The sequence below is a fragment of the Pristis pectinata genome, chromosome 19 (assembly GCF_009764475.1).
Source record: "Pristis pectinata isolate sPriPec2 chromosome 19, sPriPec2.1.pri, whole genome shotgun sequence".
Classification (NCBI taxonomy): Eukaryota; Metazoa; Chordata; class Chondrichthyes; order Rhinopristiformes; family Pristidae; genus Pristis; species Pristis pectinata.
In genome coordinates, this window is record NC_067423.1 from 16340029 (window position 1) to 16368003 (window position 27975).

The window sequence follows — 27975 nt, forward strand, 5'->3', positions numbered from 1 at the left end:
TGAGTTAAAAAGTGAAGGGTTCAAGTCTCAGTTCAGTATATTAGTATTAGTTTATTATTGTCACTTGTACAGTCGGTACAGATCAATTCATTACACAGTGCAGATACATTGAGCTCGTACAGAGTGAATTGAGGTAGTACAGGGTAAAAACAATAACAGAATACAAAGTATCACAGCTACAGGGAATTGCATGTAAAATATTGAAGTACTGCCTAATCCAATGTACATTTAAACAGGGCTCTGCCTGCCTTCTCTGGTGGATACTAGTCGAAGAAGAGCAGCGAAGTTGACGGCACTATCCTATGTGTATCCATCAACCGACGCCACTAAAAAAAAAGTTATTTCATGAACTTGAAGAGTCATAAATTGACCAAGAAGTGAAGTAGTTGCAATTTTGCTCGATAACGATAAGATCCCCTCCTGCAACGTAAGTCCCAATGACTCTCCGCGGCTGCAGCCCCGGGAGCGGCGGCTGCCACACTCGGGCGCATGCGCACAAGCGGCCTCCCCCGCCCCCGGGGTGGGGCCCCGTGCGCGAGCACGCCGTGCGTCAGGAGAGCGGGCGCGTGCCCCTGGCTCCCCCGAGGCGCGTGCCCGAGCCAGTGGCCTGGCGCCCGCCCTCGGCCCCCTGGGCTGTGCTCATTCACTCACCGCTTCTCTCCTCTGTCTCTCTCTGCAGCATGGCCGACTACCTGATCAGCGGCGGCACTGGTTACGTGCCCGAGGACGGCCTCACTGCACAGATCCTCTTCGCTTCTGCGGACGGACTCACCTACAAGTAAGAGTTCCAGCGCCCACGGGTCCTCCCCGGCAGGACACGTTGCCCGCATCCTGGCTCCACGTTGCAGGGTGGATGCAGTGGCCGGGAAGTCGGTGACCCGTTCCATCAATCCCCGCCCCACAGCGCCCGGCCTGGACCCGGACCTCGCTCTCTGCCAGAGGAGAGGTGAAGGCAGGGAGCAGGACCCGAACTGCTGGGCTGAATTCCCCCCTCGGACCGCCCGATCCCCTCCCCCCGGAGCGGTTGTGCCACCCTCCAGTCCTTTGGACAAAATCTCCATTCCCCGCCTCTGCCGCCCCTTCTCCTGCCCCATTCCTCTTCACCCCTGCCCCTACCCCATCCCCCTGATCCCCCTGCCCTGAACCATCCCCCGCCCTCCATCGCCCCCCCCCGCCCTGCCCTCCATCGCCGCCCCCCCCCGCCCTGCCCTCCATCGCCGCCCCCCCCCCCGCCCTGCCCTCCATCGCCGCCCCCCCCCGCCCTGCCCTCCATCGCCGCCCCCCCCCGCCCTGCCCTCCATCGCCGCCCCCCCCCCCGCCCTGCCCTCCATCGCCGCCCCCCCCCCCGCCCTGCCCTCCATCGCCGCCCCCCCCCCGCCCTGCCCTCCATCGCCGCCCCCCCCCCGCCCTGCCCTCCATCGCCGCCCCCCCCCCCGCCCTGCCCTCCATCGCCGCCCCCCCCCCCGCCCTGCCCTCCATCGCCGCCCCCCCCCCCGCCCTGCCCTCCATCGCCGCCCCCCCCCCCGCCCTGCCCTCCATCGCCGCCCCCCCCCCCGCCCTGCCCTCCATCGCCGCCCCCCCCCGGCCCTGCCCTCCATCGCCCCCCCCCGGCCCTGCCCTCCATCGCCCCCCCCCGGCCCTGCCCTCCATCGCCCCCCACCCCGCCCTCCATCGCCCCCCCTGCCCTGCCCTCCATCGATGCCCCCCCCGGCCCTGCATCCCACCCTCTGCTCCCCATCCCCCTGCCCCCCATACCCCATTCCTGCATCCCCTCTGCCTCCCATTCCCCCCCTTGACCTCTGCCTCACCCCTCCCCTGACTCTCCACCCCTTGTTTTTGGGTCCAGATCTAAAGTCTCTTGTCTTCTTTGATTTCTGGAACCATATTTGTGTATTCTCCTCCTGGGCTAGCCCCTTCTTAAATTAATTTATTCACATTGCTTCCATGTGCTAATCATAGTAAGGAGATCAGAATCATTCACTGTACTTCCAGTGGTGGTCTAAACATAGTTGCATTCAACTACTTAACATAAATTCCCTGCTTTTTACTTAATCCATCTCGAACTGAATCTCTATATTTTTTCCTTTTATAACCTTTTTAGCTTGTATTACTGCTTTTAAAAATTGACCCAGTAGTGCCCTAACGTGTCCACTCTTTTACCTTATTTACTTATCCAGGAACATGGTAGGCTCATTATTTTACCATCTCACATTTTACCATGTTAAAATTCATTTGCCAATTATGTGCCTATTTTGTTTCTTTAGCTGTGCTTTCCTTAATTTTATCTCAATCCTTCTCTGCGTTAACTTTTTCATTTCAGTGTCTTCCACAAGTCCCTTGGAAAGGTGATGAGGTACCAGCTGTAACTTGGCCTCTACTGTTATGGTGCAGGTTTTATCTCTAAAAGTTTTCGACAGTCTTTGAAAGTAGGCAAATCTGGGTAGAGCTTTGTCTTTCAGATCTGTGAAGGATTTTGCAGGGTTTATGTTTTTGAACATTCAGCCCTGAACAGGTAAATGGAACCTTACTTTAATACCTCAACTAAGAGAGAACACCTTTGACAGTGCTTGCTCCCCCAAGCTTACTTGGCATCGTGGACATGATTTTATGCTCAAGTCCTAGAACTGGTCTTGAACCCACAACATTGTGACTCAATAAAGAATGTTCACAACATACTCAGGCTACTAATTGAGTATGTTGTGAACGTTCTTTATTGAGAGACATAATTGTTTAAAAGTTCATCACATGTTAAATGTCGAAAGATTCCTTTTTTGTTTGACTGGAATGATGATAAGTTAATTTGAGCTAATTCAATAAAAAATTATCATTTACTGTAAGTGGATAAATTAGATTCACAAGAAGGAGATTGGACATGGTTTCATATATTAGTTTGAAAGGTAGGTTTCAGAAAAAACATAGTGAACTTTTAGTAATCAGATTAGAGCAATTCATGAAATTCATAGTTGCACTGGCGCATTGGCACATTCTCAATTTCCCACAAACTGAAGTCAGAGCCTTCTTTCCCTGTGCACTTTCAATTTTACTCCTGATCTTCCAATAAGTCTCCTGGATTCCCTGCTAGCAGGTTTTGCAGTTCCTCATCTTGTTCTATCCAATGTGCCCATCTTGAAAGAAACGAGCATTTAAACGTCACCTTTCACAACTTCATGATGTGTCAGGACTTCTGAAATCGGTTATAATGTTGTAAACATAGCAACCAATTTATGCCTGGCAAGCTACTTAAAAACATCAATATTGTGTTGATGGACATGTGCTTTATTATTAACGATGCTGATTGAAGAATAAGTATCGGCCAAGTGATGGTACAATGAAATTTCTTGCATCCACATGAGGAAGTAGATTAGGCCTCAATTTAATACCTTGTTTTCAGGTTCAAGTTTATTGTCATAAGACTACATACACGGGATAAATGCCATGAAAATTAGCTTTTTGCAGCAGCAGCACGGTATGTTAAATATGACAAACATAAGTTAATATAATACCATAAATTATACATACTTACATGACAAACTAAACATGGCACTAGTGCAAGTTGAGAGAGAAAAGAAACATAGTCCAAAGCAGTATTAGGGACTGTGCATTGGAGTTTCCATACCAGGCCATGATGCAACCGGTCAGAATGCTTTCCACTGTACATCTGTAGAAGTTTGTCAGTCTTCGATGACATGCTAGATCTCCTTAAACTTCCAAGAAAGTAGAGATGATGACATGCGGCCTCCATGCTTGCATCAATGTGCTGGGCCCATCTATCTGTTGTAAGCTGTCCATGCAACAGTGACGTGCTTCTAAATTTTTGTACTCCTTCCTGATATAGAATGTTAATCAACAAAGTTCTGTCCTAAAGACATAAAGGAATACTTTGTTCCCTGGAAGGTGTTAAGCTGTCTAATTTAAAATCCGAGCAAATTACTTTCCATTGTGAGCTTCAGTCTTTCTCATTCCCATTCCCTTCCAGGCTCTTCTCTGGATCACATGATAGTCTAGGTTATGGATTGCTTATTTTTTGGACCAGCAAACATACACATTCCACATTAATGCTTCCTTGTTACCTATGAAGAGATTTATACAAGAACCTTGTGCATTAAATCCAATATAATCTGGCCCTGGAAAATATTGTTCCAGAACAGTGTTGTTTTCCTTTGGTGCATACATTTCCCACAAGAACACTGCCAATGTAGGTCTGCAGGAAAACTTCCCAGATCTTACTCATTAAGCAGCCTTGGAGATAACGGCAAGTGGATGTATTTCATGAGTTGATTTCTGAGAATGTGGACAGGGTTTGATCAAAACCTGGACAACCCATTAATTAAGGCATGATGTTTAGACCATTTTGTTTCATCCATTCAGAATAGTTTATTTTTGAAGTAATTCTCATTGATGTGGCCGTGCCAACATGTATTGTCTACCCCTAAATTGCCAGTGAGAAGACTGGGTGAGCCAGTGGCTCAGCTAGTAATGCTGCTGTCTCCAGCTCCAGTGACCCAGGTTCATTCCTGCCCTAGGTAGAGTTTGCACATTCTCCTTGTGGCCACGTGGGTTTCATGCCCAAAGATCTGAGGGGGGACCTTTGAACTGAGAGGGGAGGAGCTTTCTCACCCAAAAGTGATGAGTAACTTGGAACACACTGCCTGAGAGAGTGGTGGAAGAAAGAGTCGCTGACAACATTTAAGAAGTGTCTAGATGAGCCCTTGCATTGCCAAAGCATAGAAGGCTATGGGCCAAGTACTGTAAGATGGGATTCATGTGGATAAAGGCCTATTGGTCAGTGTGGACACAGTGGGCCAAATGGCCTGTTTCCAAGCTCTGACTATGATGCGTGGGCTGGTAGGGAAATTGACTGCTGTAAAGTGCCCTTAGTGTGCACATGAGAAATAGAATCTAAGGGGAGTTGATGGAATTGTGGAGGGAACAAAACGGGATTAGTGTAGGAGTGATGTGAATGGGTGCTTGATGGTTGGTGCTGTGTTGGTGGACCGAAGGGCTTGTTGCTGTTCTAGATAACTCCATGACTCCTTGAGTTGCAGTTCATTGTGGTGAAGATGATCACACAGTTCTGTTAGATAGGAAGTTTGAGAGTTAAAGGAAATAGTTTTGTGTATGTCTAACCTGACATAGTGTGAAACTTGTTATCCCTTACACCTATTCCCCTTGTTCTTTTAGGTGGTGATAATCTGCAGTATATTGAAGGAGATTTTAGAAGGTTAAAGTTATTCTCTCAATTTGTGTATGTTTTGTTTATTGAGACCTTTTTTTCGACATCTGTCCTAAATTGCCTAATCACCAATGTGTTGAAATAAAGTATTTATCTGACAGCCTATTAAGATTTTGTTGCTGGGTGTCCTACTAGAGATTTACCTCTGGAAGCGTTTTATTATAAGTTTTATTTGTGAATGGTGTCTGTTCCATAATCTTTACAATGGAATGTTTTTAAGTGGAAAGGATTTTATTTGTGGGGGTTGAAGAGAGTGAAGGAAAGGAAGCAGGTGGGAAGGGGCCCCCACTGTGAAAACCCTCCCCTAAATAGTGATGTGGCAACATCAAGCCCAGGTTTTTAAAAGCTGAAGGATGTAGCAACTGGCGAAGACAGGAGAGTTACCCAATTAGTTGCACTGCTCTGCTGTTTCTCATGGCTCTGCCAGTATCTATTCTTTAAAGACCCACTTCCCTTTAGAAAGTTGCATTTGAATCTTCTTCCAGGATCCTTCAGGCAGATCATCAGAACTTAGAAATGCTAAATCCTCCTTGCCTTCCCTTAACTGCACTGCTAACACTGATAAGCCTTGTAAGGGCAGATTCTGTGGTTAATTTGATCTTGGTTTCATGGCCATAAGTGTCTAGAGAATGCTATAAATTAGAGGTTTTTGTATTATGATGTCCCTGAGTTTCTTGAAGCTTTGAGCAGTGCCACATGGTCCTGTATAAACATATCTTTCCGTCCTGAATCTGTTGAATTGGACTCTGACTGCCATGCTAATTTATTCATTCCCAGGACCTGATGGAAATCTTCCCTCAGTCCTCATTACTTGCCATTAGTAGGTTTAAAAAGAAACATGAAATCTTGTCACCCTGACTTGACTTGTCTTTTCCCCTTGAGAAGTCAGATCCAGGGTAGTGATTGGAGTCACAGATCCTTGTGCTGTACCCTCAGCGCTCATAACTGCATCAGGAAGGGACGAAGCAAACACTTTCTTCCTATTGTATCCCCAGAGCAAGAGCAATCTCTATGTACATCGTGTTTCTATCATGTCATGATGTACTGCCTTGGCTTAGATCACTAATGGTATCTTTTGTGATAACCATCCTCATTCTCCTTGATCTTTTCACTATTGACTACCTTAGCAAATTACTCCCAGGGCAAGTATAGCATGGACTGGGTGAGAAGAGATAATGAGAGCCTCATGAAGCATTAATACCACAATTAACCATTTGGGTTGAAAGTCTCAGTTTGATGCTGTACATTACATGTAATATTGATCACTTGAGAGAGGGGCTGACTCCCATGGATGCCAACATACACAGTCTTGAAACTGACACATTTGTCTCAAGGACCCTCCTCAGTTGACGAATCCTATCAATTTGTGATCAATTGTGCAATGAATGTTGAGTGCACTGACTTACTGCTTCTGTTAGCAGCAAACACTTTGGTCATAGATGTTTGAGGAGCTTGTGGGAAAGCTATTTCAGCAGTGGGCAGTTATGATCTGATCTTATTAATGGGGTGTTATCTGTTGTGAAGCTGTTGACACTAGCCACTGAGTTTCACACAGTGTATTGGGAAGGCAGAACTGCTTGTTAATTTTGTATTTTTAAAACACCAGCTCAACAAATAAAAAGCAGTTTTTATTTTGGCTCCAGACTCGGCCTTGAGCTGAAAGCTTTATGTTTGTGTCTGGGATGTGTGCTAAATCCTGTGGGTATGAATTCCAGCCTGTCGGTAGGTACATGGTTAACAACCTATGAACGGAAGGCTCACATCCTGCTCCAGAGAGGTTAAAATTCAATGTAGAACTGAGAAAGTGTTAAATCCATGGTACTGAGGAACCATTGCACTCTTCGGACATCAGTATTGAGGGAGTGTTGCACACTCAACACCAGTACTGAGGCTGTGTTACACTCTTAGGACCCTGGTGCCAGCCCTCTCTTCCACATCACCTTCCCTTGGCAATACATTTTCCTCTCTACAAATGAGTGCATTGCTCTTCTGCTATCACTCAAGGGCCTGGGCTTCGGGCACTGCTGAAGTGTACAATGGCTGGCCACAGACAAGTGGCTGTAGGAATCTGCTGCGCTGACCATCTGGCAAGAGAATTTTCCAGCAACCATGTACTCCAAATTTATCACTTAGGTTTGTACCTCACAAACCTGTAGTCAGTGACTTGTATGCAAGCAAATCATGCATCTTGTTCTGTGTACAGCAGGAACCCATGAGACGCAAGGAGAAGAACCTAAGATAATCCAATTTTAGGTTGAAGAATAAATATGGAACCCATGAGAACTTTCTGCTCCTTTGGATAGTTGTATGGAATTTTTAGCATCCATTTGAGAAAGCAGACAACAGCTTCAAGAATTCAATGTTCTCTCAGTATCACTATAGTATTAGCCTGGATTGTAGGCTCTGGTTTGGAGGAAGGATCAAACCCATATCCTGATTCGGGAGTGATTATATCATGTGCTTGGTATAATTGCTTACAGGATGGGGGTATCACAGTGCCCTTATAGATTTAGATCAGCCCAGCCTGAGCCTAAACCTGCTCCTTCACATTCTTCACTTTGTTCTGTGAAGCTGACTTACCTTGGCTCCTGGATAAGATGGGTCATGATTTCAAAACTGCAAACTTGTTTTCAAATCCCGCTGTGGGCTATGCCCCTCCCTGACCTCCAGCTCTCCAGTATTTCTGCACTTGTTGTCATTTGGACATGTCCAATTTTCATGATTCCATGTTTCACAGCCATGTTTTGAGCTGTGTTTTCAGACTTACTTTCTCAGTTCTTTATCCACTACTTTCCTCCGTTCCCTTTAAGACTCTTCTTAAAACCTTGCTCTGCTTGTGTAGGACTGTTGGTAGTGGGGGCAATCTCCTTACACAAGCCCTCACAAATGCTTACTGCTGATGATGTCTGACTGGTTTAATTTTTTTCTTGCTTTTTTTCCCCATATTTTCTATACAGTGACTTCCTGATTCTTCCCGGTTTCATTGACTTCGCTGCAGATGAAGTGGTGAGTTAAGAACGTCCTAAGTTTCCAGTCAGATGCAGAGAGCAGGATTGGTTTATAAATTAAATCAACAAACATCAGATCTGCAGAATACTGTTAAAGTGTCCAATTAAGCTGTGACTGTTTGGACCCTGTCCCCTCTGCTTTAGCTCTCCCCCCTTCACTCTGCCTCATTTCTCCCCTGCCACTTACCCTAAATTTGTCTGGTTGTAGATGGTTCCCCAGAATGTGTAGTGTGCTTTTATCAGGCAATTTTGCTGCTAATTCAATATCTTACACTGTGCAGTATTCATGCTACAGAGGGAAGAAGGTTTTGTCAGATTTGTTGTGGACCTTGTAGTGAGAATAGGGTTAAGGAGCTTTTCACATGCATCCTCTGTTTTGTTGCAGTGAGAGCCATGATGTATTTTGTCTTTAGCAGAGCACCCTTTTTCCTGTGGGGAAAAAAAATTCCTTTCTATAAAATAAAGAAATTTAAATTTTAGAATAAAACTCTAGGACAAATCTCTGCTTTAGCTTCCAGCCTGTAACTCATTCCTGGGTACCCATTTATTGGATTACATGATTTCAGCTTGTAACTTATTTCCAGGGTGCATATTTTTGTATATGCAAATCCTTTCCCCAATCTTTGATCCATTGATTAGATTCACTCCTGGATGTATGTTATCCAATGCATAAATTCCCAAATCATTCAATTAAATTTTGGTCAATAACTGGGTCATCTCAGGTTTTTAATTCAATAGTGTGTGGGGTTTGGATTGCATTGTGAAACAAATAAAGCTGACTTAATTTGATTCAAATGGGTTGTGTCTTACCAGAAGCATTTTCCCCCACCAATAGGACCTGACCTCTGCACTCACCAAGAAAATTACCCTGAAGACTCCCCTTGTCTCTTCTCCCATGGATACTGTGACAGAATCCAACATGGCAATTGCTATGGGGGTGAGTAACAGGAAAATTATACTTCTTTCTTCATGAGTATTATATAAGCCAAGAAAACCGGTGGTGGCCAGAGGCAATGTATTTTTATGCACGAAATTGCAATGTGGAATGCAAGCCTTGAATAGGTATTGGAATCAGAGTCAATATCATTCAAAAGTAAATTGTGTTCCTTGAGGAAAAATGCAGGGGAGTGATCTTAACTGAGGAAAAAAAAGCTTCTCTTGAGCTCCCTTTTGGATTTATTAATGAGCCTCTTATTCTCAGTTTTGGTCTTTTGCACAATTAGAAACATTTATTCAAGTTTTACCCTATTAAAATCATTCTTAATCCAGAGAAAAGATCCCCAGTTTCTTTAGTCTTAAGAAGTTAAAATCTCTGTTTGGGTATCAGTTAACTTTCTAGCACCTCTCCAGTGCTGTGATGTCATTCATGTAATGTGAAGATCAGAACTGTGCACACTACTCCCAAGGTTTGAGATATTTTGAGAATTGTCTGCTTTGTACTGACAGTTCACATTAATTCTACAATTGTTTATTGTAATGCTAGCTTTGTAAAGTTACTGGTGTTAGGGAAATATACAACATTAATGGACACTATAAATTGCCCCTGGTATGTAGGTGAGTGGAAGAATCCGGAGGTAGTTTTTGAGAATGCGGAGAGAATAAAATGGTGTTAGTGTAGCAATAGTGTAAGCGGGTGCTTGATGGACAGAGTGAATTCATGGGGCTGAAGGAACTGTTCCCACGCTGTATGGCTCTATGACTATGAAAATTGGAAGAACGTAGTCCCTCTTAGCTTTGGGCTTCAAAATGAATCCAGACCTCTAAATGGTTGAGCAACTCTTCTTCCACACTGTGATTTGTCCTGGGATCCCATGCACAGTCGGTGCAGGAAGAGATAGAAATGCTGCATGGGGCATAATACAGGGATCCAGAAATATTTGATGGGACAGAGTGGAGGGAGCTTCACTCTGCATCCGACATCTGCTGTTTCTGTCACTTGAGAGTTTGATGGAGCAGTGTAGGGTGATTTTTCTCTGTGTAAACCTGCACACTACTGCTCTCTGAATGGAGGCACAGGTTGGTAGGTTGCATCCTATGATTGTTTGACATATGATAAATCTGATACAATGTCTTCATGTTCTGTTCTTCTTCCTGTAGTTAATGGGTGGAATTGGATTCATCCATCATAACTGCACCCCGGAGTTTCAAGCTAACGAGGTCCGCAAAGTTAAGGTGGGCTCCACTTGCATGTTTGTATGGTTCACATTATCGTGACTGGCTTGTGATTTAGCAGAGCTGAAATTAATTGTAAAATATCTTGATGGTTATTTTGTTGAATTGAATGTTGGATTTGACTGTTTTTAATTAGCTTTTTAACATGTATAGTGTTTAATACACCTCAAGTGGCAGCACAAGGAATGGCCGCTTACTAGCTGCTTGATTCGTCAATCAGGTGAATATGTGGTTTTTTCATTGGTTGGTTTGGTCACAAGTATTTAATAGGTTTCCTGATTGGACTATTGTTAGCTAAGGAGCATCTTTTATCTCGGGTATAAAAGGTGTCACTTTTTGTTAATCTCTCTTGCTCGTCTCCCCTGGCCTGAGCTCATCTTTTGTTCCCTTTGTCTTGGCTTATCAAAGCTAGTGCCATGTGCTCTGTGGCTGTTTCTTTGTTTTAAACTTTCCAATAAAACTTTGAAGCACCAAGTTGTTTTCAACTCGTTCCTGGACTCCTGAAAGAACCTGTGGATTCGAAAATAACCGGATCCAACATGAATCAGGATTTGTTAAAATATATTTAGTTCTTCTCCTGTTCCATTGCCTATGGTGAGTTAAGTGTGACAGAAAATAACTAATGTTCTGTATCATACTGCACCATAAAAAAAATCTGTACCTTTAGTTTGGTGGGTAGCATTTCGGTGTCTCGGTCTGAAACAGGTGTTCAATTCATTGCCAGAACGTGAACATGAATCCAGGTTGACATTTCCAGAGGAACAAAAAGGGAATGCCAGAAAGTGCTACAAAGACTAAACGTCCATCATTGTTGTTCCCTTCTGCTTTATCTCTCATGAGTAGTTTTGTTTTGTAGCTTTCTCGCTTCCTTTTCCTATCTTAAGCTAAATATAAATGATGAAATCGTAGGCGGTCAAATATTCCTTGCTCACAAAATCATTTTGAAAATATCCTATTTTCAGAAATGATTGTTGTGAGTATAATCTGTTTTTTTTAAAAGCATGATTTTGTTTTTTGAGGCGTTTTCAGCTCCTCTAGCTTGCTCTGCATTCAAAATAAACATGACTGATCTGATTGTTCTAATTTTGTCCACCTGGCTTGGCTGCATTTCCCTTTTTGCTAGCTTGTATACTATCAGAGAAAATGCAGGAAATGTTTAGCAGAACAGATAGCATCCAGGTAAAGAGAAACAAAGTTAACCTGTGTAGACAAACTTAACTCTGTTTCTTTTTCCACAGTTGCTGCGGACTTGTGTTTGTTTTTTTATTTTAGTTTTTCATTTTCTTGAAATCATCTGAGTTGAAGGGGGAGGCTTCCATCTCCAAGTATTTCTTTCACTAGTGAGGTGCTAGGGTGCATAGTGGGGACCACCTCTCTCTGCCCTGATGACCTTCCTTCCCACAACCCAGTACCATAACAAGGATGTATGCAGATGAGGCTGTTCTCACCCCTGTAACCTTGGTACTCCCCTGCCTGTGTGCAATTTACATCTTTGTCTTCCCTCCTGCAGAAATTTGAACAGGGCTTCATCACCGACCCAGTGGTCATGAGCCTCCACCACACAGTCGGGGATGTATTTGAAGCCAAATTACGACATGGCTTCTCAGGAATCCCAATCACAGAAACGGGCAAAATGGGAAGCAAGCTGATGGGGATCGTCACGTCACGGGATATTGACTTCCTTTCGGAGAAAGATTATGACACTGCCTTGAATGAGGTATAACATTTACAATGACTGTTATAAGCTAGGATTATTATGCAGGTCATTGATGTTGAAAGTAAAGGGTTACCTATTTCTTACTCTGTACTACACGTGCAGGATCAGTGGTGGCTTAATTGCCCCTTAAGTCAGAAGATTGAGAGTACAATTACCACCACAAAATTATCAGCTGTTGATCCACTAAGTATGGACATAAAAGGAGAGCAATGGATTATCCCTGGTGGTTGAGGTCCATATTTGTCCTTCGGCTATTTGTTACTGGGTCAGCACAGTGGCGCAGCTAGTAGAGCTGCTACCTCACTGTGACAGCAACCTGGGTTCAATTCTGACCTCCAGTGGTGTCTGTGGAGTTTGCACGTTCTCCCTGTGACCAAGTGTGTTTCCTCCCATGTCCCAAAAACATGCTGGTTAATGGATTAATTGGCCACAGTAAATTGCCCTGGGTGTGTTGGTGAGTGGTAGAACCTGAGGGGGAGTTGATGAGAATAAAACTATTAGTGGAATTGAAAGCAGGATTATCACCAACAGACCAAAGGGCCTATTTCCGTGTGCATGATTATATCATCACCTAAAAATAAAAACAATTATCTGGTTATTTTTGTATTGCTCTTTGTGGAAAGTTGTTGTACACAAATTGGCTGCAGTGTTTCCACACATTCCAGCAGTGTCTGGGTTTAGAGAGTAGTTAGGTAGCTGCAGATTAATTGAGGATGTCCAATGAATGTGAAAGCTATCATATAAAGCAGGCTTTTCATTGTTGTCAGACATAAAGATGTGCCTATGTACAGAAGGTGAAATGGAATCTGTGTGAGGTACAGGGCCCAGAAAGGGATATGCACTCACTCACATGTTGCCTTTTCCATATTCAGGTGATGACGAAGCGGGAAGACCTGGTTGTTGCCCCAGCTGGTGTGACCCTCAAGGAAGCCAATGAAATTCTACAACGTAGCAAGAAAGGTCCCAATGCTGTAATGCTGCACTAGTTGGGTGGGGGATATGGGAGTGCTCTGGGATGGGGAGGGGATGAGTTCTTGTATGAGAGAGGAAAATCCCCAGGGAGAGATGAGAGGTCCATGGGGAATGATGCGGAGGCTGGGGGGGGGGGGGGGAGAAGGTCCATGGGTATAGTGTGATTGAAGGGGAGGGGTGGATGTCCGTGGGGAATGCTGTTTGTGGGATGGGGATTCTGTGGGTATGCTGCAGGGAGAGGAGGGAAAAGGGGCAATTATGGTAGCGTTCAGTCCTCGGGCAGCGGGAGGCAGGGTCCTGCCATGGGTTTTGCTTTTCCTGTCATAGCTGTGGACACCAGCCTCTGTGGAGGCTTGAATTTTTTTTTATTCCTTCCTTCAGGGAAGCTGCCAATCGTTAATGACATGGACGAGCTGATCTCGATCATTGCACGGACAGACTTGAAGAAGAACCGAGATTACCCACTGGCGTCGAAAGACTCACGGAAGCAGCTGCTCTGTGGCGCAGCCATTGGAACACGGGAGGATGATAAATATCGGCTGGACCTGTTGATGCAGGCGGGGGTGGATGTTGTTGTGTTGGTAAGAGCAAAGTGGGAACGTAGCGAGTTGTCAGCTGCAGCTAGGTGGTCAGCAGGGAGCCTTGAGACCAGGCTCCATTCGTGTCCATTCCCTTGACAATGACTCATTGACTCAGTGGGTCACACAGTGCACCCTAAGTCCAAAGGTCATAGGTGAAGTTCCACTGCAGAGTTATTAACATAAATGGGGAGCCACACTTCGGTGTAGCATTGACAGAGTGCTGCACGCTTTGGAGGTGACCTCATTCAGATGAGATGGTAAAACCGCAGCCCTGTTTTCATTTCCTGGTGACTGTAAAATTAGCTCACTTTGAAGGAGGGGACGTTAACCTTGGTGAATTTTGTAATTCTTATTTGCCATTGCTTTCAGGATTCCTCCCAAGGAAACTCTGTCTTCCAGATAAACATGATTCGATACATTAAGCAGAAGTATCCAGAGCTGCAGGTGGTTGGTGGGAATGGTAAGTGAAAATCTTAACTTTATCCCCTTCTGACACTCTGTCAGAAAGTCAATAATTCAAGTTCCACTTCAATCCATGATTTAGAGTGACATATTACGGTACAAAGGAAGATTGTACGTGAAGGTGGCTAAAATGTTTGAGCTAAATACTCTTGTCTTTCTCTATCTCAATCAGCAAGATGATTCTCTGTCTCTCTCCCTCTCTGCGCCCCTCTCTCCCTCTCTCTCTTTCATCACAGTGTCCCCCACTGATGGGGTTTACGGTCCCTTCCTTTCTGAGGAGCCCAGGTCATTGGGAGACCTGATCGTTCCTTCACTGTTGACTGCATTGCTTCTTTTGACTTTACAGTGGTAACTGCAGCACAAGCCAAGAACCTGATTGACGCTGGAGTGGACGCTCTACGGGTCGGGATGGGGTGTGGTTCGATCTGCATCACTCAGGAAGGTGCGTCTGGGACATGTGGTTGGGGAGGTGATATGTTGAGGCACAGCGGAAGGACTTGTTGGGAAAGCAGAATAAATCCAGCATTTGCCTTAAACAGGGATCCAGAGGCTATCCAAGTTTAGTGATGTACACAAACTGGGTTTTCCAGTGCTTGAGGATCTTCTCCCCAGTGGTTCCCCTCATAGCAAACAGCCGCACATAATTTAGAATAATATCTAATGCAGAAGAAGAAGAATGATGATAGTTAGTCATTGGAGTAGGAGGCAGAGCTTCAGCCTGCTCTACCATTATGTTAAATTGTGGCTAATCTGTAACAACTCCATTTATTTACCTTTGCCCTTTCTTCTTTGATGTTTTTGAAGTAACAGAAAATCTGTCAGCCTCCGTGTGAGAAGCTCTAATTTACCCTTCGGAACTGTGTCCCATCCAGATTTCCACTGCCCTTCTGTGCGAAGGTACCTCCTGATTTTCCTGAGAGGCCTAATTTTTAGGATGGTGCCTTTTTGTTATAGACTTTCCCTCCAGATCACCCAGTGCTCTTCACCTCCTGTGTTAAATCCTTTTGCCATCTAAAACGTGTCACTTAGGTCACCCCTCAACCTCTAGCATAAGCAATAAAAATGTAAAGCCGCTCAAGCTCATTTCATATTCAACAGGGTTGTGACCAGTCTGTTGGTCCCAACTCCCTTTTCTTGGCTGATCCCCTTTGGTGCAAAAATCTATCCATTTCTCTGGGGCAGAGAATTTAAAAGATTCACAGCTGTTTGAGACAAGAAATTCCATATCTTTGTTTTAATTCCTTAGACAATGCTCCCCGTTCCAGCATCTGCCATGCAAGAATCCCTCAGAATATTTTGTGCTTCAATCTCATTTCCCTAAACTCTATACAGCATAGGCCAATCTGCTCAGATTTTCCACATAGGACAGCTCCTTCATCCCAGGAATCAATCTCTTTGAGACTAAAATTTATGTAGCTGTACAGGGAAATAAGAAGAGCGGGAATGAGACTAATGGGATTGCTCCCCTGGGGAGCTGGCATGGCCTTGATGGACTGAGTAGCCTCTTTCTGTGCCATTAATTATATGATAGGGATACTTAAACCTCCCTCTAAACACCAGCATTTAATCTTGAAGAATTTAAATAGTCTGCTTTTCTGTTTTTCCTATTAAAGTGGACAAGTTCACATTTTTCCACTGTCTAAGCACAAAATAATGTCTTCACAATTAAGTCCTTAAATTGCTGGTATAATTCCTGTAAATCTGTTCTACATATCCACCAAGGCCAATGTTTATTAAGGTGTGTGCATAGACTGAGCTCAGAATTATTCAGCATTTCTAAACTGGGAAGCATCACTTCCTTGCATTCTCTGTGGCTATTACGATTGATCAATTTAACCAGTAGAATATTCCACAGAATATGATTCTGGGGTGGGCAGTGAGGAGTTGTAAATATCTCGTTCTGAGAGTTGCAGTCGAGTTTGGGTTTAACACCCGGTGCATGGGCTGACCTATGTCCAGAACACTATGCTCACTGCTCCCACTCCCACACACATCCAGGCCATATTCAAGGATTCTGGGGAATGAATATGGATTGGAAATCATTGGATAGTTTGTAACATGTCTGGCAGATTCACAATTAGCTGCCTTTTGTTTTATACCAGTCTATGATTATATAGGCACATTGACCAAAGACCAGGAATGTTTCTTTTCTTCCCAGATGCTAGCTGTTTGTAGCAGTTTCTCCATGTTTCAGTATCCATTGTTTTTTTTATCATAAAGGAATAATTCTCCCTTCATCCTTGGTATTCTCTTGGGATCATACGTCCAGATGTTGGAGTTAGTCATTGCCTGGCATTCCTATAGTGTAAATGTTATCAGCCCATGCTGAAGTATTGCCTTGGGTCTTACTACACACAGGCACAAGCTGCCTCATTTGTTGAGGAGTTGCAAATGGAATTGGACATTACACTATCATATGTGAACATACCTAGGTTAGAACTTATTATGGAAGGAAGGTGATTGATGAAACTGCTGGAGATGGTTGAGCAGAGGCACTGGCCCGAGGAACTCCTTCAGTTATGTCTTGGGGCTGGGATTATTGACCTCCAAAATCACAGCTATACATCTTTGTGAGGTATGACTCCAAATACTGGCTCATTGACCAACTTTATCAGGACATCTTGGTATCAAGGGCAGTCACTCTCACGTCAGCTCTGGAATCCGGCTTTTTGGTTTATGTTTGAACCAAGGCTGTGATAATGTCTGAAGCCAAAGGGCCTTGGCAAAACTCAAGCTGGCATTGGTGAATAGGTTATCATTGAATAAGTTCTGTTTAGTAGCACTGTCAATGACAGCCTCCATCACTTTGATGATTGAGTTTAGACTGATTGGCTGGTAATTAGCTGGATTGGATTTGCCTATTTTTTGTGAACAGGATGTACGTGGGCAGTTTTCCACATTGTCAGGTAGCTGTCAGTATTGTAACTGCACTGGAACAAACTAAGCTGGAGGTGCATCTGGTTCTGAAGCACAGGTCCTCTGTACTATGGCTACTCCCAGGTTTCCTCTCAGTTCTCTTATTGAGTAGTCATTCGCGGAAGTGGGCACCATCCTAACTTGGCCATCCCGACTTGCAGGAATTCCCTACTTTTTAGCAACACTGTGGATGACTAGGAGTTTGCACAGGCTGAGAATGAAACAAAAATGCTCCTAACTGGTGAGGAGGTTGGGAGGCCTGTGTGAGGAGGGCTCTGATTAGGATTTACATAATATTTGCTGTAGGTGCCCTGTTCCTTCGGCTGGAGTGAGCAAATTGGGGAAGTGGGTGCAGTGCTGCTATAGGGCAGTACTGCAGATCTTGAGTATGCTGCTGCCCTCTGGCAGTTATCAGCATTGCAGACATGCGCCTATGAGAATTCTCAGTATCTCCACTCTTGAGGTGTTTCTTGGCAACAGTTGGCACACTGTGATGAATGTTAGCTTTAGCAGGACAGCCATGGGCAAAGCCCTTAGGATGGTCCCTAACCCATTTTGCCTTCGGTGTCTGGTCATTTAGTCTCGGAGTCATTCTTCCTAGGATGTGGGTATCGATGGTAACGTCGGCATTTATTGCTGATCCCTAGTTCTGTGAAGGTTCAGCAACTACAGAAAGAAAACTAGAGTTCTGCAGCACCACCCATGAGTGGGATGATGTAAGTACCTCATTCTGTATTGTAGTTGCTGTAATGTAAGAGAACATGGACCAAGTCTGAATGGTTCTGACTTAGGTCACAGGAGAAGGAAGGACTTTAGAAGTAATCTTGAAGTACATATATTTAAGGGGGTAGATACATTTCTAGACATTCCCCATACCTATTGAGCAAGAATATGTCTTTGAGATAAAGGATCAACCATAATCATATTGAATTGGGAAACCGGCTTGAAGGGCTGAATGGCTAATACCCACTTTGATTTTCTGTGTTTCTCTTGCATGATTTAGATTGCATACATTGAAGCCATAGCTGGAGATAATGGGAACATAGCTCCATGTCAGGAGTGCACAACAATCGAACTGTTGCTCTTTGCTCTGGATAGTGTCAAGCTTGTGATTGTTTAACATCAACTTGCATTTGTGTAAAGTGGTACTAATCCCAAAGTGTGACCCGAGTCAGGTGTCAGTCCAGCTTGGTTGATCCACTTCCATTGTTCTGCTGATCAAATGGTGATTCTTTTAGGTGGGGTCAGGTAGAAAAGGTAACAACTCTTTCTCTATCCCACTGTCTTAGTGTGATAGGTGTTATTGACCAGCCTTGATGCAGTGCTGGTTTCTGTGCAGGTGATGTGTGATTCAAGAGGGATAGAGTCTGATCTGGTTAATATGTATGATTCGTTTCCATTACAGTTATGGCATGTGGCAGACCTCAGGGTACTGCAGTATACAAAGTGGCAGAATATGCTCGTCGTTTTGGTGTCCCAGTTATTGCTGACGGTGGAATCCAGACGGTCGGGCATGTAGTGAAGGCTCTAGCCTTGGGCGCTTCAACAGGTACCTCATCAATATTCCATCCTTGTCCATGTTTTGGAAAGGCATGCAATTAAAGTGAATACACAAGATTTACAATGTTTAAGGTTCATTTTTGGAGTGCAGGTGCACTGACAAGATTGTTATTTACTGTCTCTCCCTAACTGCCCTTGAAAATTTGGTGAGCCACCTTCAACTGCTGAAGGTCCTCTGGTGAAGCGGCTCCCACATTATTAATGGGGAGGGAGCTTCAAGGTTTACATCCAACAATGGTAGGAGAGTGATATATTTCCAAGTGGAGATAATGTGCAACTTGAGGGGAGCATGCAGCTGATGGCTTTCAATGTGCTGAAGCCCTCGTCCTTTTATTGATAGAAGTCACAGATTTGGGAGGTGTTGCATGAGTGGTCCAGGTGAACAACTGCAGTGCATTTTGTACATGATACACATTGTAGCTAGTGATGGAAGGAATGAATTTTTAGAGTAGTTGCAAGGGTGTCAACCAAGTGGGCTGCTTTGTCTTGGATGGTATTGAGCTTCTGGCCTCAGATGCCCAGTTTTGAGTTGCCAGATCTGTGCTGAGTCTACGCAGTACAATGGAGGGTGTCGTCAATGTGAAAACCTGTCCAGAAGGACTGTGCAGTTGTCACTTCTACAAGTGTTAAAAGTACAGATGGATCTGCCATGGGTGGATGGATGAGGACAAGGTTAAATTGACATCCCTTGTATTGGTTTGCTCTACTTACCAAAGACCCAGTCTAGTAGATGTGTCTTCAGCACTTAGCCAGCTCAGTTAGTAATAGCACAAACAAGCCACGTTTGGTGGTGACTGTTGAAGTCCCCACCCAGAGTACATATTGTGCCATTACTATGTTCAGTGCTCCTTTCAAGTATTGTTCAACACGGAGTAGCACTGTTTCATTGTCTGAGAGATAAGTGATAATCAGGAAGAGATTTCTTTGCCCAGGTTTGGCCTGATACCATGAGACTTCGTGGGGTCTGGGATTAACTTTGATTCAGAGCTACTTCCTCCTGCCTCTGTATCTGCCGGCTCGTCTAGTGGGTGTTTTGCTGCTGGGGCGATTATGATAGATGATTCTGGCACATAGCCACAGAATCATACCTTAAAGACTTTGCCAGCCCTGGGACAGCTCTCCAAATGTAAGCACCATTTCGCAGATATTTGTGAGAATATATTTGTCTTGTAAAATGACAAGGATGTTAGAGGTAGGGCAATAAAGGCCAGGTGTGAATTTTTAGGAGGAGATGATGGTATATTTAAAGAAGGCACAATACTTGAATAAAGGGAATCATAACAGTGTCAGTTAAGGTTGGGCTAGGATGAGGGTAAGCCATTTAGGAAATGGGATCAAGGGACCAGGGGTCATTTCATGGATAACATGAAGAAAACCAGTAATGATGCAAGTTCAGTGCTAGGGCAACGGGGAAGCCTTGGGGCATGCTCGCCTGGCAGGCTACAAGTAGACAGGGAAGCACCAGGGGTACTCAAATAGATGGTCTCAATTGTTTTGATGGTCTGTTGGAGGAGAGGGAGAAAGAATTTGCAGGAATGGATCTAAGGAAACCATGGAGGCGATGGGTCAGTGGTTTGTATACCATCGTGATCCTGCAGTGCAATACAACTTTTACACCATTTCTAACATATACAGTATCTGTTGTCAGGATTTGCAGATTGTATAAAAGATGATTCACTTGCTATCTAATTCCTGCTGTGGGAATATCTGATTTGGAACCCTGATTTTCAGTCGATGTTAAATGTTAACTTTAAACTTGTTTTTAATCATTTTACCCAAAGATGTAAAGGGATGTGTGGAAATGATGGCATTATGGAGTTAAGTCTGAAATGGTACATTTGATTCAAGGGGTGAAATGGCTTTGCCTCTTCCCATTCCTCTGTGGTGGTGTTAATACTTTGTATTTAACTGGTGCTCTACAATTGCCCTCCACGTGCATTACAGCTAAGGTGGGACTGACAGAAGTTAACTCAGCAAGGAAAGCTCAATGCCTCAACAAGTTGATATCAGTTCTTTCTTTACTTTTCTCTGCTTCCACTCATCCTCTCTTTCACATTCTTCAACCCTTCTCTCTCACCCTCCCCTCTCAGTGATGATGGGTTCATTGCTGGCAGCTACAACCGAGGCCCCAGGCGAGTATTTTTTCTCCGATGGAGTGAGATTGAAGAAATATCGTGGTATGGGGTCATTGGACGCAATGGAGAAAAGCACAAACAGTCAGAAACGATACTTCAGGTAAGTTTGGGAGCCGCTGTCATGGACCAGGAGGCTGCAGCAAGGTGATGTCTTTTCTGCTGAGGTCAAGTTGATCCCTATGTTCCTCCCCATCTGAAAGAAGCCATTGTCTGTCTGTACTGATATATTTTAATTTCATTGCTAAGTGATTCAATTTAAAAAAAACACAATAATTTTTGGCTGCAAAACCCTCACAATTGACAGGTAAGTTAGTCCATCCCCAACCCTGCCAGGTCTTCTCACCCTGTGTGAATGGCTACTTTATTTAAGGATGATCTGGTTTGTGATTGATAGTAAAATACTACAGTGAACCTGATGTCATGTTCACTTTGCCTCTGGGGCAAATCGTGTTACCTCCTTCCAGATCCCTTATTCAGAACAGGCTGGTTATAGTAGGCAGAGAATTGTACCCTCATCTCAATCCACAGGGCAGTATACAGGAGTCTTGTTCTCAATACTGATTCTGTCATGTTGTGTTCAGTGAAGGTGATAAGGTGAAAGTGGCCCAAGGAGTTTCAGGATCAATTCAGGACAAGGGATCAATCCACAAGTTTGCACCTTACTTGATTGCAGGAATACAGCACGGATGCCAGGATATCGGAGCCAAGAGCCTCTCCATCCTTCGGTGAGTTCCAGTGTCTGTGTTTTCCATTCACCATTCTTTCACTAGTAAGGTAGAAAGTGTCTAAAAAAGCAATTGTTTCAAGATTGGAAAAGCCCCCTCAGGAGGGGTAGTCATTTTAAGGCTCCAATTAAAGCCAACCAATTTTCTTACAGTGTGTTTTCTTTAATTGGCCCTCTGTTTTTCTCTAGTAATTTGAATCTTATGGGAGCTTACCCGGCTGCAAGGGATGATGGAAAGGTTTTCTCATGGTGCTACAGACCAGTGTGAGTGTGGGGCAGCTTGATGGACAACTTGGTCTTTTCCTAGCAGATATAAAGTTGTAGAATTATACAGCGTGGAAACAGACCCTTCGGTCAACTAGTTCATAACGACCATGGTGCCTACCTAGCCAGTCCCACTTGCCTGCGTTTGGCCCATATCCTTCTAAACCTTTCCTATCCATGTCAATATTAAAATGTCTTTTAAATGTAATTGTACCCGCCTCTACCACTTCCTCTGGCAGCTTGTTCCATATATTCACTGCCCTCTGTGTGGAAAAACTTGCCCCTCTGGTCCCCTTTAAATCTTTCCCCTCTCACCTTGAACCTTTGTCCTCTAGTTTTAGACTCCCCTACCCTGGGACAAAGATGGTGACTATTCAGCTTATCGATTCCCCTCATGATTTTATATACCTCTATGCTCCAGGGAAAACAGCCCCAGCTTTTCCAGTTCCTCCTTGTAACTCAATTGTACACTACCCACAATATCCTTGTGAACATTTTCTGCGCCCTTTCCCGTTTAATGACATCCTTCCTATGGCTGGGCAACCAAAACTGCACACAATACTCCGTGCAGTCTTACCAACCTCCAGTACAGCTGAAACATGACGTCCCAACTCTTCTACTCAATGCCCTGACCAATGAAGGTAAGCATGCCAAATGCCTTCTTCCCAAGGTCTCTGTTCTACAACACTCTTGAGGGCCCTGCCATCTACCGTGTAAGTCCTGCCCTGGTTTAACTTCCCAAAAAGCAACACTTTGCACTTGTTAGAGTTAAATTCCATCTACCATTCCTTGGCCTACTTTCCCAGTTGATCTAGCTAATCTTCTTCACTGTCCACTATATCACCAATTTTGGTGTCATCCGCAAACTTAGTAAATCATGCCACCTACATTCTCATCCAAATCATGAATATAAATGACAAATGAGGGGACACCACAGGTCACAGAGCTCCAATATGAAAAGTAACCCTCCACTACCACTTCTGACTCCTACCACCAAGCCAATTTTGTGTCAAAGTGGCTAGCTCACACTGGGTGATCTAACCTTCTGGACCAGTCTGCCATGTGGGGCCTTGCTAAAGTCTACCATTCTTCCCTCGTCAATCCTCCTGGTCACCTCTTCAAAAAAAAACTCAAATCAAATTCGAGAGATATGATTTCCCATGCATAAAGATATGCAGACTATCCCTTATCAGTCCCTGCCTTTCCAAATGCAAGTGGATCCTGTCTCAGAATCTTCTCCAGTAACTTTCCCACCACTCATGTTAGGTTTACCTGCCTGTAGTTCCCTGGTTTGTCCTTGCAGCCCTTCTTAAATAAAGGCACAGCATTATCCACTCTCCAGTTTTCTAGTACCTCACCCATACTGTAGGTAATGATAATATGAACATCTTTGCCAGGGTCTCAGCAATTTCTTCTCTTGCTTCCCACAATGTACGAGGATACACTTGATCAAGCCCCGGGGATTTATCCACCTTTATATGCCTTAAAACCACCAGTACCTCTTGTTACATGGATCTGTTTCACCTTATCACTATCTTCTTCACTGAATTCCCTAGTTTCCATGACCTTCTCCGTGGTAAGTACAGACAAAAAGTATTTATTTAAGACCTCGCCCATCTTCAGTGGCTTCATACCTAGACAACCACGTTAATCCTGAAGGTGACCTTTTCTCTGTCTAGATGTCCTTTTACTCTTAATATACTAATAGAAATCCTACATTATGTTACATTAAATGGGGATAAAATTTAATGTAGTGGGGAATGACTGAGCATATGAAAAAGAGAGACTGGTTGTCAGATTCTCAACACTCCTGTTTTAGATTATATTGTTGTAAAAATTTGGAGAATACACTTTGAGTACTTAATTCACTTTGTCCATTTTCACTTCTCATATTTGTCCCCACTGTCACTCCTCCACCATTTCTTCCACCCAACTCTTCATAATCTGTTTGCAATGTTGCCCGTTTTTCAGGTCAATGATGTACTCAGGGGAGCTGAAGTTTGAGAAGAGAACCATCTCCGCTCAGGTAGAAGGAGGTGTGCATGGTCTGCATTCGTAAGTCTCCCAACCTGTCTCCATTTTTTCTTACTTAGAACTTCATTTCTGCTTTTAGTGGTGGATTAGTTGCAGCCCATCCTCAGGACCTTTTCATCATGTCACCTTGGATAGAATGGCAGGGTTACAGAATTGATTCCCCTGTTCCAGGCAAGATTGAGATATATGAGGAAGGTGCCCTGTGGCTAACTTGAGGGAATTGTACAAATATTTAACCCATTATCAAGCAACAGTTTGTCCTTGTTCTCCTTGACCCATAAGCACCCATTGGCACTGAAGAACTAAACCTTCAACAACCCACCTCCCTCATTATGATTGTCTTTCTACCCGTTTTCCTGTTTAATACTCCTGCACACCTTCTCTCTACTTGCAGGCGTCCGCTGCGCCCGCTGGCCCTTGCGCGCTGCTCGCTGCAGCGCCCAATGGCCACCCACGCTTCCCAGCCTCTCCCTCTGCTCCCCGGTGTGCCAGCTGGCCCTTGCCCCCTGTTTCCTGGTGTTCCCACCTGCCCTAACCCTCACTGGCACAAATGCCCACTCTGGCTCTCTTGATGTGTAGGTGCCCACTCTCGCCCTACCTGCCCTGTTTTGAAATGTTTCTCAATGTAATAATTCAGGAAATGTGGCCAATTTGAGCACTCTGGGATCCTGTGTATTGTAATGTTACTGTTGTAATGCTGATTGATAAGAATATTGAGCAGACCTTTGTTGAAGGAATGTTCCTGCTCCCCTTCAGATTGTCATGGAATAGTTTAGATCTATGTAACAGGACAGAATGAGTCTTGGTTTAACGTTTCCTCGGCACTGATGTATAGACTTAATGTGCACCCCTCTGTGATAGGTTTTGTACCCACATCTGGCTCTTGTGAGAATGCATTCAGCTGAGCCATGAGTAAAACTTGGTCAAACATCATTTGTTTCCCACCTGATTCTGTGGCTACTTCTGAATAATCTTCTGGAAACTTTATTTATCTCAACCAGAATTTGAAGGAAGCACTTTGCAGATTGGAGTTGGTTTATCAAACAGAACTGAGGATGATGGCCAAGTATGACTGTACTGGAGAGCTTGAATATCCCTTGGCTTATTTAATTTTAGGATGGTGGATGGTTTACATGTGCAGGTGAACAATTTGGATGGTGCCCGGAATCAATTCTGGTTGGTGGTGGAGGTACCAGTCTTGACAGGTGCAGTGTCCCTTTGAGTCCAGGAAGGAAGGGATTGCAAGGAAGGGATAAAAGTTGTTCAGAGTCACCCACTTCCTTTTGCTTTCCCAGCAGATGAGGTCTCTAGGGTCTCCTATAGTGCATGTATGGAGCCTGGCAACCACCTTCAGCTCATACACATAGTAAGTCAGGGTCACTGGTCTGTGGGGTGTCAATAGGGTCAATTCTCTTGCTTCATGAATTTGTTAACTTTATCCCTGGTTTTTGTGTATACATCGGGCTCTACAGTCTCCACTCCTGTGAAACCTTACAAACCAGTGGCCTTGATTATAGTATGAAAGGAGCTGCTGTTACCCTGGGGCATGTGCTGTTCTCACCTGATGTACTGTATCTGGCAGTTACATGTGAAGCTAGAGCTGTATTTTGCCATGATGGCTATTATATCCACACATTTTTATTTTTCTTTCTCTCTTTTACTCATGCAATCGCGTATCAGATACACATTTTTGCCATGTAAGTAAACCACTGTAATCAAACATTGATTAATAGATTAATAGCATCCTAAGTTGTGTCTGCCACAGAATGTTACTGAACAGTCTGCCCTGTTTCTGAATGTTTGGTGACTTCACAAATTCAAGTTCCTGGCTTGAAGTTTGGCCCCAAGTGAATTTGGAGTTGTGCATTCTGGACTTGCAGTATTCACTGGGTGAAGCCCTGTGCAAAGTTTATAAGTGCCAGGAAAGACTCTGGGATCACACAGCCATGCTGAGGATGGCTTTGCTGATGGGGCAGTCTGTCAATTGGCTTCAGTGCCCACAAGAACATCAAAGCACCTCTACTGTGTTTTCTCACATACTGATAGGTTTTAGGGTCTGGGCTATTAATAAGGGTACCGATTGAGGATTCAGCGCTCTATGTTATTGTGAAATCTTCAGATTGTGTTCATGTGAGCTCTGGAGAAACCAGTGGCACCTTTTCAGGGTTTTCCAGCAGGCATCATCCTGAGGAGATGGTTATTCTTGTGTCTCTGAAGTGACTGTTGTGTTTTGGACACACGGGATAATCTCATTCCCTGTGTAACACTCCCTTTGGAGCAGCTGGACAAACTTAGAATAAATTACTAAACCAGTGACCACTGGTTATTCAAGGGCTATGGGTCTTCCCATTGTAATGCAGGACTAGGAACCCTGCCAGATAAATCCTTTACTTACCTTGCAACTTTATGGTGCCAATTCCCCATCTTCCTCCTTCACCACCTCCTCCCTTTCTCCTCTTCCCCCCCACTTTTCTCCTCTTCCCCCCCCCCCACAAATGCGCATGCGCGCGCGCGCACACACCCCCACACCCTTGTTTCCCTATCAATTTCTACTTCATTGCTGATCTTCTGATTTCTGTCTGATCCACCAAGTCAGTTGAGGCCTTGATCATTTCCACCACTTCCCTCAATATCTTCCCACTCTTCAACTGTCACGTGGGGAGCCCTCCCTCCTCCTTGGCCAAGGTCCTCCTAGCCCACTTGCAGCACAAGCCCCAATTCTGCTTCCATCCTGTCCCAACCCTTCAATTCCCTGAGACCCCCTTTGGATCCCTTGAGCTCCAACCACTATTCCCCCCACCTTACACTATTGTTGTCCCTCCCCCAATTGCCACTAACCCTCATCTTCAGCCAGGGTTCTTGAGCATGATGGTGGACCACAAACATCAGCCTAAATCCTACTTCCCCTGTGGTCACTGGCCATCTTTCTCCATTTCCAGACAGTATATTTCTGTTGGCAAAATAGTGCAATAATCATTGGTTACCTCCAGTGCAACTGAAGCTTGCATTTGGGGTCCATTGACCGAAATGATCAGTAACACCCCACCACAAAGCCAGTTTAACTCGTTAACTTGCTTCTAGGTGTGTGAGAATATCTATGCCATTTTGACTCTGGGCATGTGTCCTTTTGAGGGTGCCCAGCATCATACATGTGCTGCCATTTGGGGGGGAAAAAGAGGAAGAAAAAGAACTTGCAAAAGTGATGCCTTTAATACCATCGGATCATCTCAAGGTGCTTCAAAGTCAAAAGATTACTATCAAAGGTAGTCACCATAGGCAGATGCATCAAAATCCTGCAGATGGCAGTGCACTGAGTGACTAATTGTTTGACCAAGTGTTTAGGTTGATGGGTGAATGACTGAAGACTACTGATTGGGCTATGGAAGAAGGGAGATTGAGGAATGAACGGGCTTTCTTCCTGAATGGAATTGTGAGTGTGCTGATTTTATATTTTTTTTCTCTTTCAGTTACGAGAAGCGGCTTTACTGAAGATGGGAATGTTGCTCACCAGGCCATGGCTCCCAACGTCCCCTCCCCACTGGCCATCAAACAGCAAAGGCACCCTTGACCATCTTCATCTGCCTCTGGAACTGAGGCAGCTACCCCGCTTTGCGCCTCCTGGCTTGTGACGCACAATTTTTTACTTTTGTTTTTGGACTTTTGTAACTTGAGCTGTGAAGAATAGAGTCGGGGAGAAAAAGAGCAATGCAACAGCTGCCTCACCCAATGAGACTGAGTTGTTGGTGTGATGGGCTGCTTCGTGCTTGCTATTTACCCGAGTCCCAGAGACAAGCCTGGTGTCCAGCTTTTACAGCAAGATTTCACTTCGATAGTTTCACTCAACAGATTGGACCATAAATTTCTTTTTGTCACCAGAATTGTTTGTGTTTCTGCTTTAATTAAAAAATATAATAATTTTGGTGGGGAAAAGCATGATTTTTGTTCAGTCCAAATGACCAGTTGTCAAAAGGTGGAAATGGAGAGAGTGGTTAACGTTGTGTCCTTGTCAAAATCACAAATGCTGCAATAACTCAGCCAGTCAAGCAGCATCTGCCTCAACGCCAGATGAGGTCTTCCACCCTTTCTGTTTTTGTTTCAGATTCCTGCATCTGCAGTTTTATATGTTGTACATTGTGTCCTTGTCACTTCCAACAGTTAATGCATTACTGCAACTGATGGAAATTATTTTGTTTTAAT

General features: G+C 44.3%; 1 protein-coding gene across 6 annotated transcripts; it reads left to right on the forward strand.

The window, feature by feature from the left end:
* Positions 1-538: 538 nt before the first annotated feature.
* LOC127580443 (inosine-5'-monophosphate dehydrogenase 1) lies at positions 539-27695 on the forward strand. 6 transcript variants are annotated; one of them, XM_052033919.1, is made up of 16 exons: positions 557-778; positions 8191-8239; positions 9077-9178; positions 10339-10413; positions 11924-12130; positions 13003-13090; positions 13484-13683; positions 14053-14143; positions 14492-14587; positions 18467-18610; positions 20712-20856; positions 21338-21481; positions 21670-21744; positions 23716-23799; positions 25459-25475; positions 27246-27695. In XM_052033919.1, the coding sequence occupies exons 1-16, from the start codon at positions 681-683 to the stop codon at positions 27344-27346; spliced, it is 1716 nt and encodes a 571-aa protein (XP_051889879.1). In that variant the 5' UTR covers positions 557-680; the 3' UTR covers positions 27347-27695. The 6 variants fall into 6 exon arrangements, with proteins under 6 accessions (XP_051889883.1, XP_051889879.1, XP_051889882.1 ...); XM_052033922.1 differs by having other exon boundaries at positions 23716-23770; XM_052033921.1 differs by lacking the exon at positions 25459-25475 and having other exon boundaries at positions 558-778.
* Positions 27696-27975: the final 280 nt, after the last annotated feature.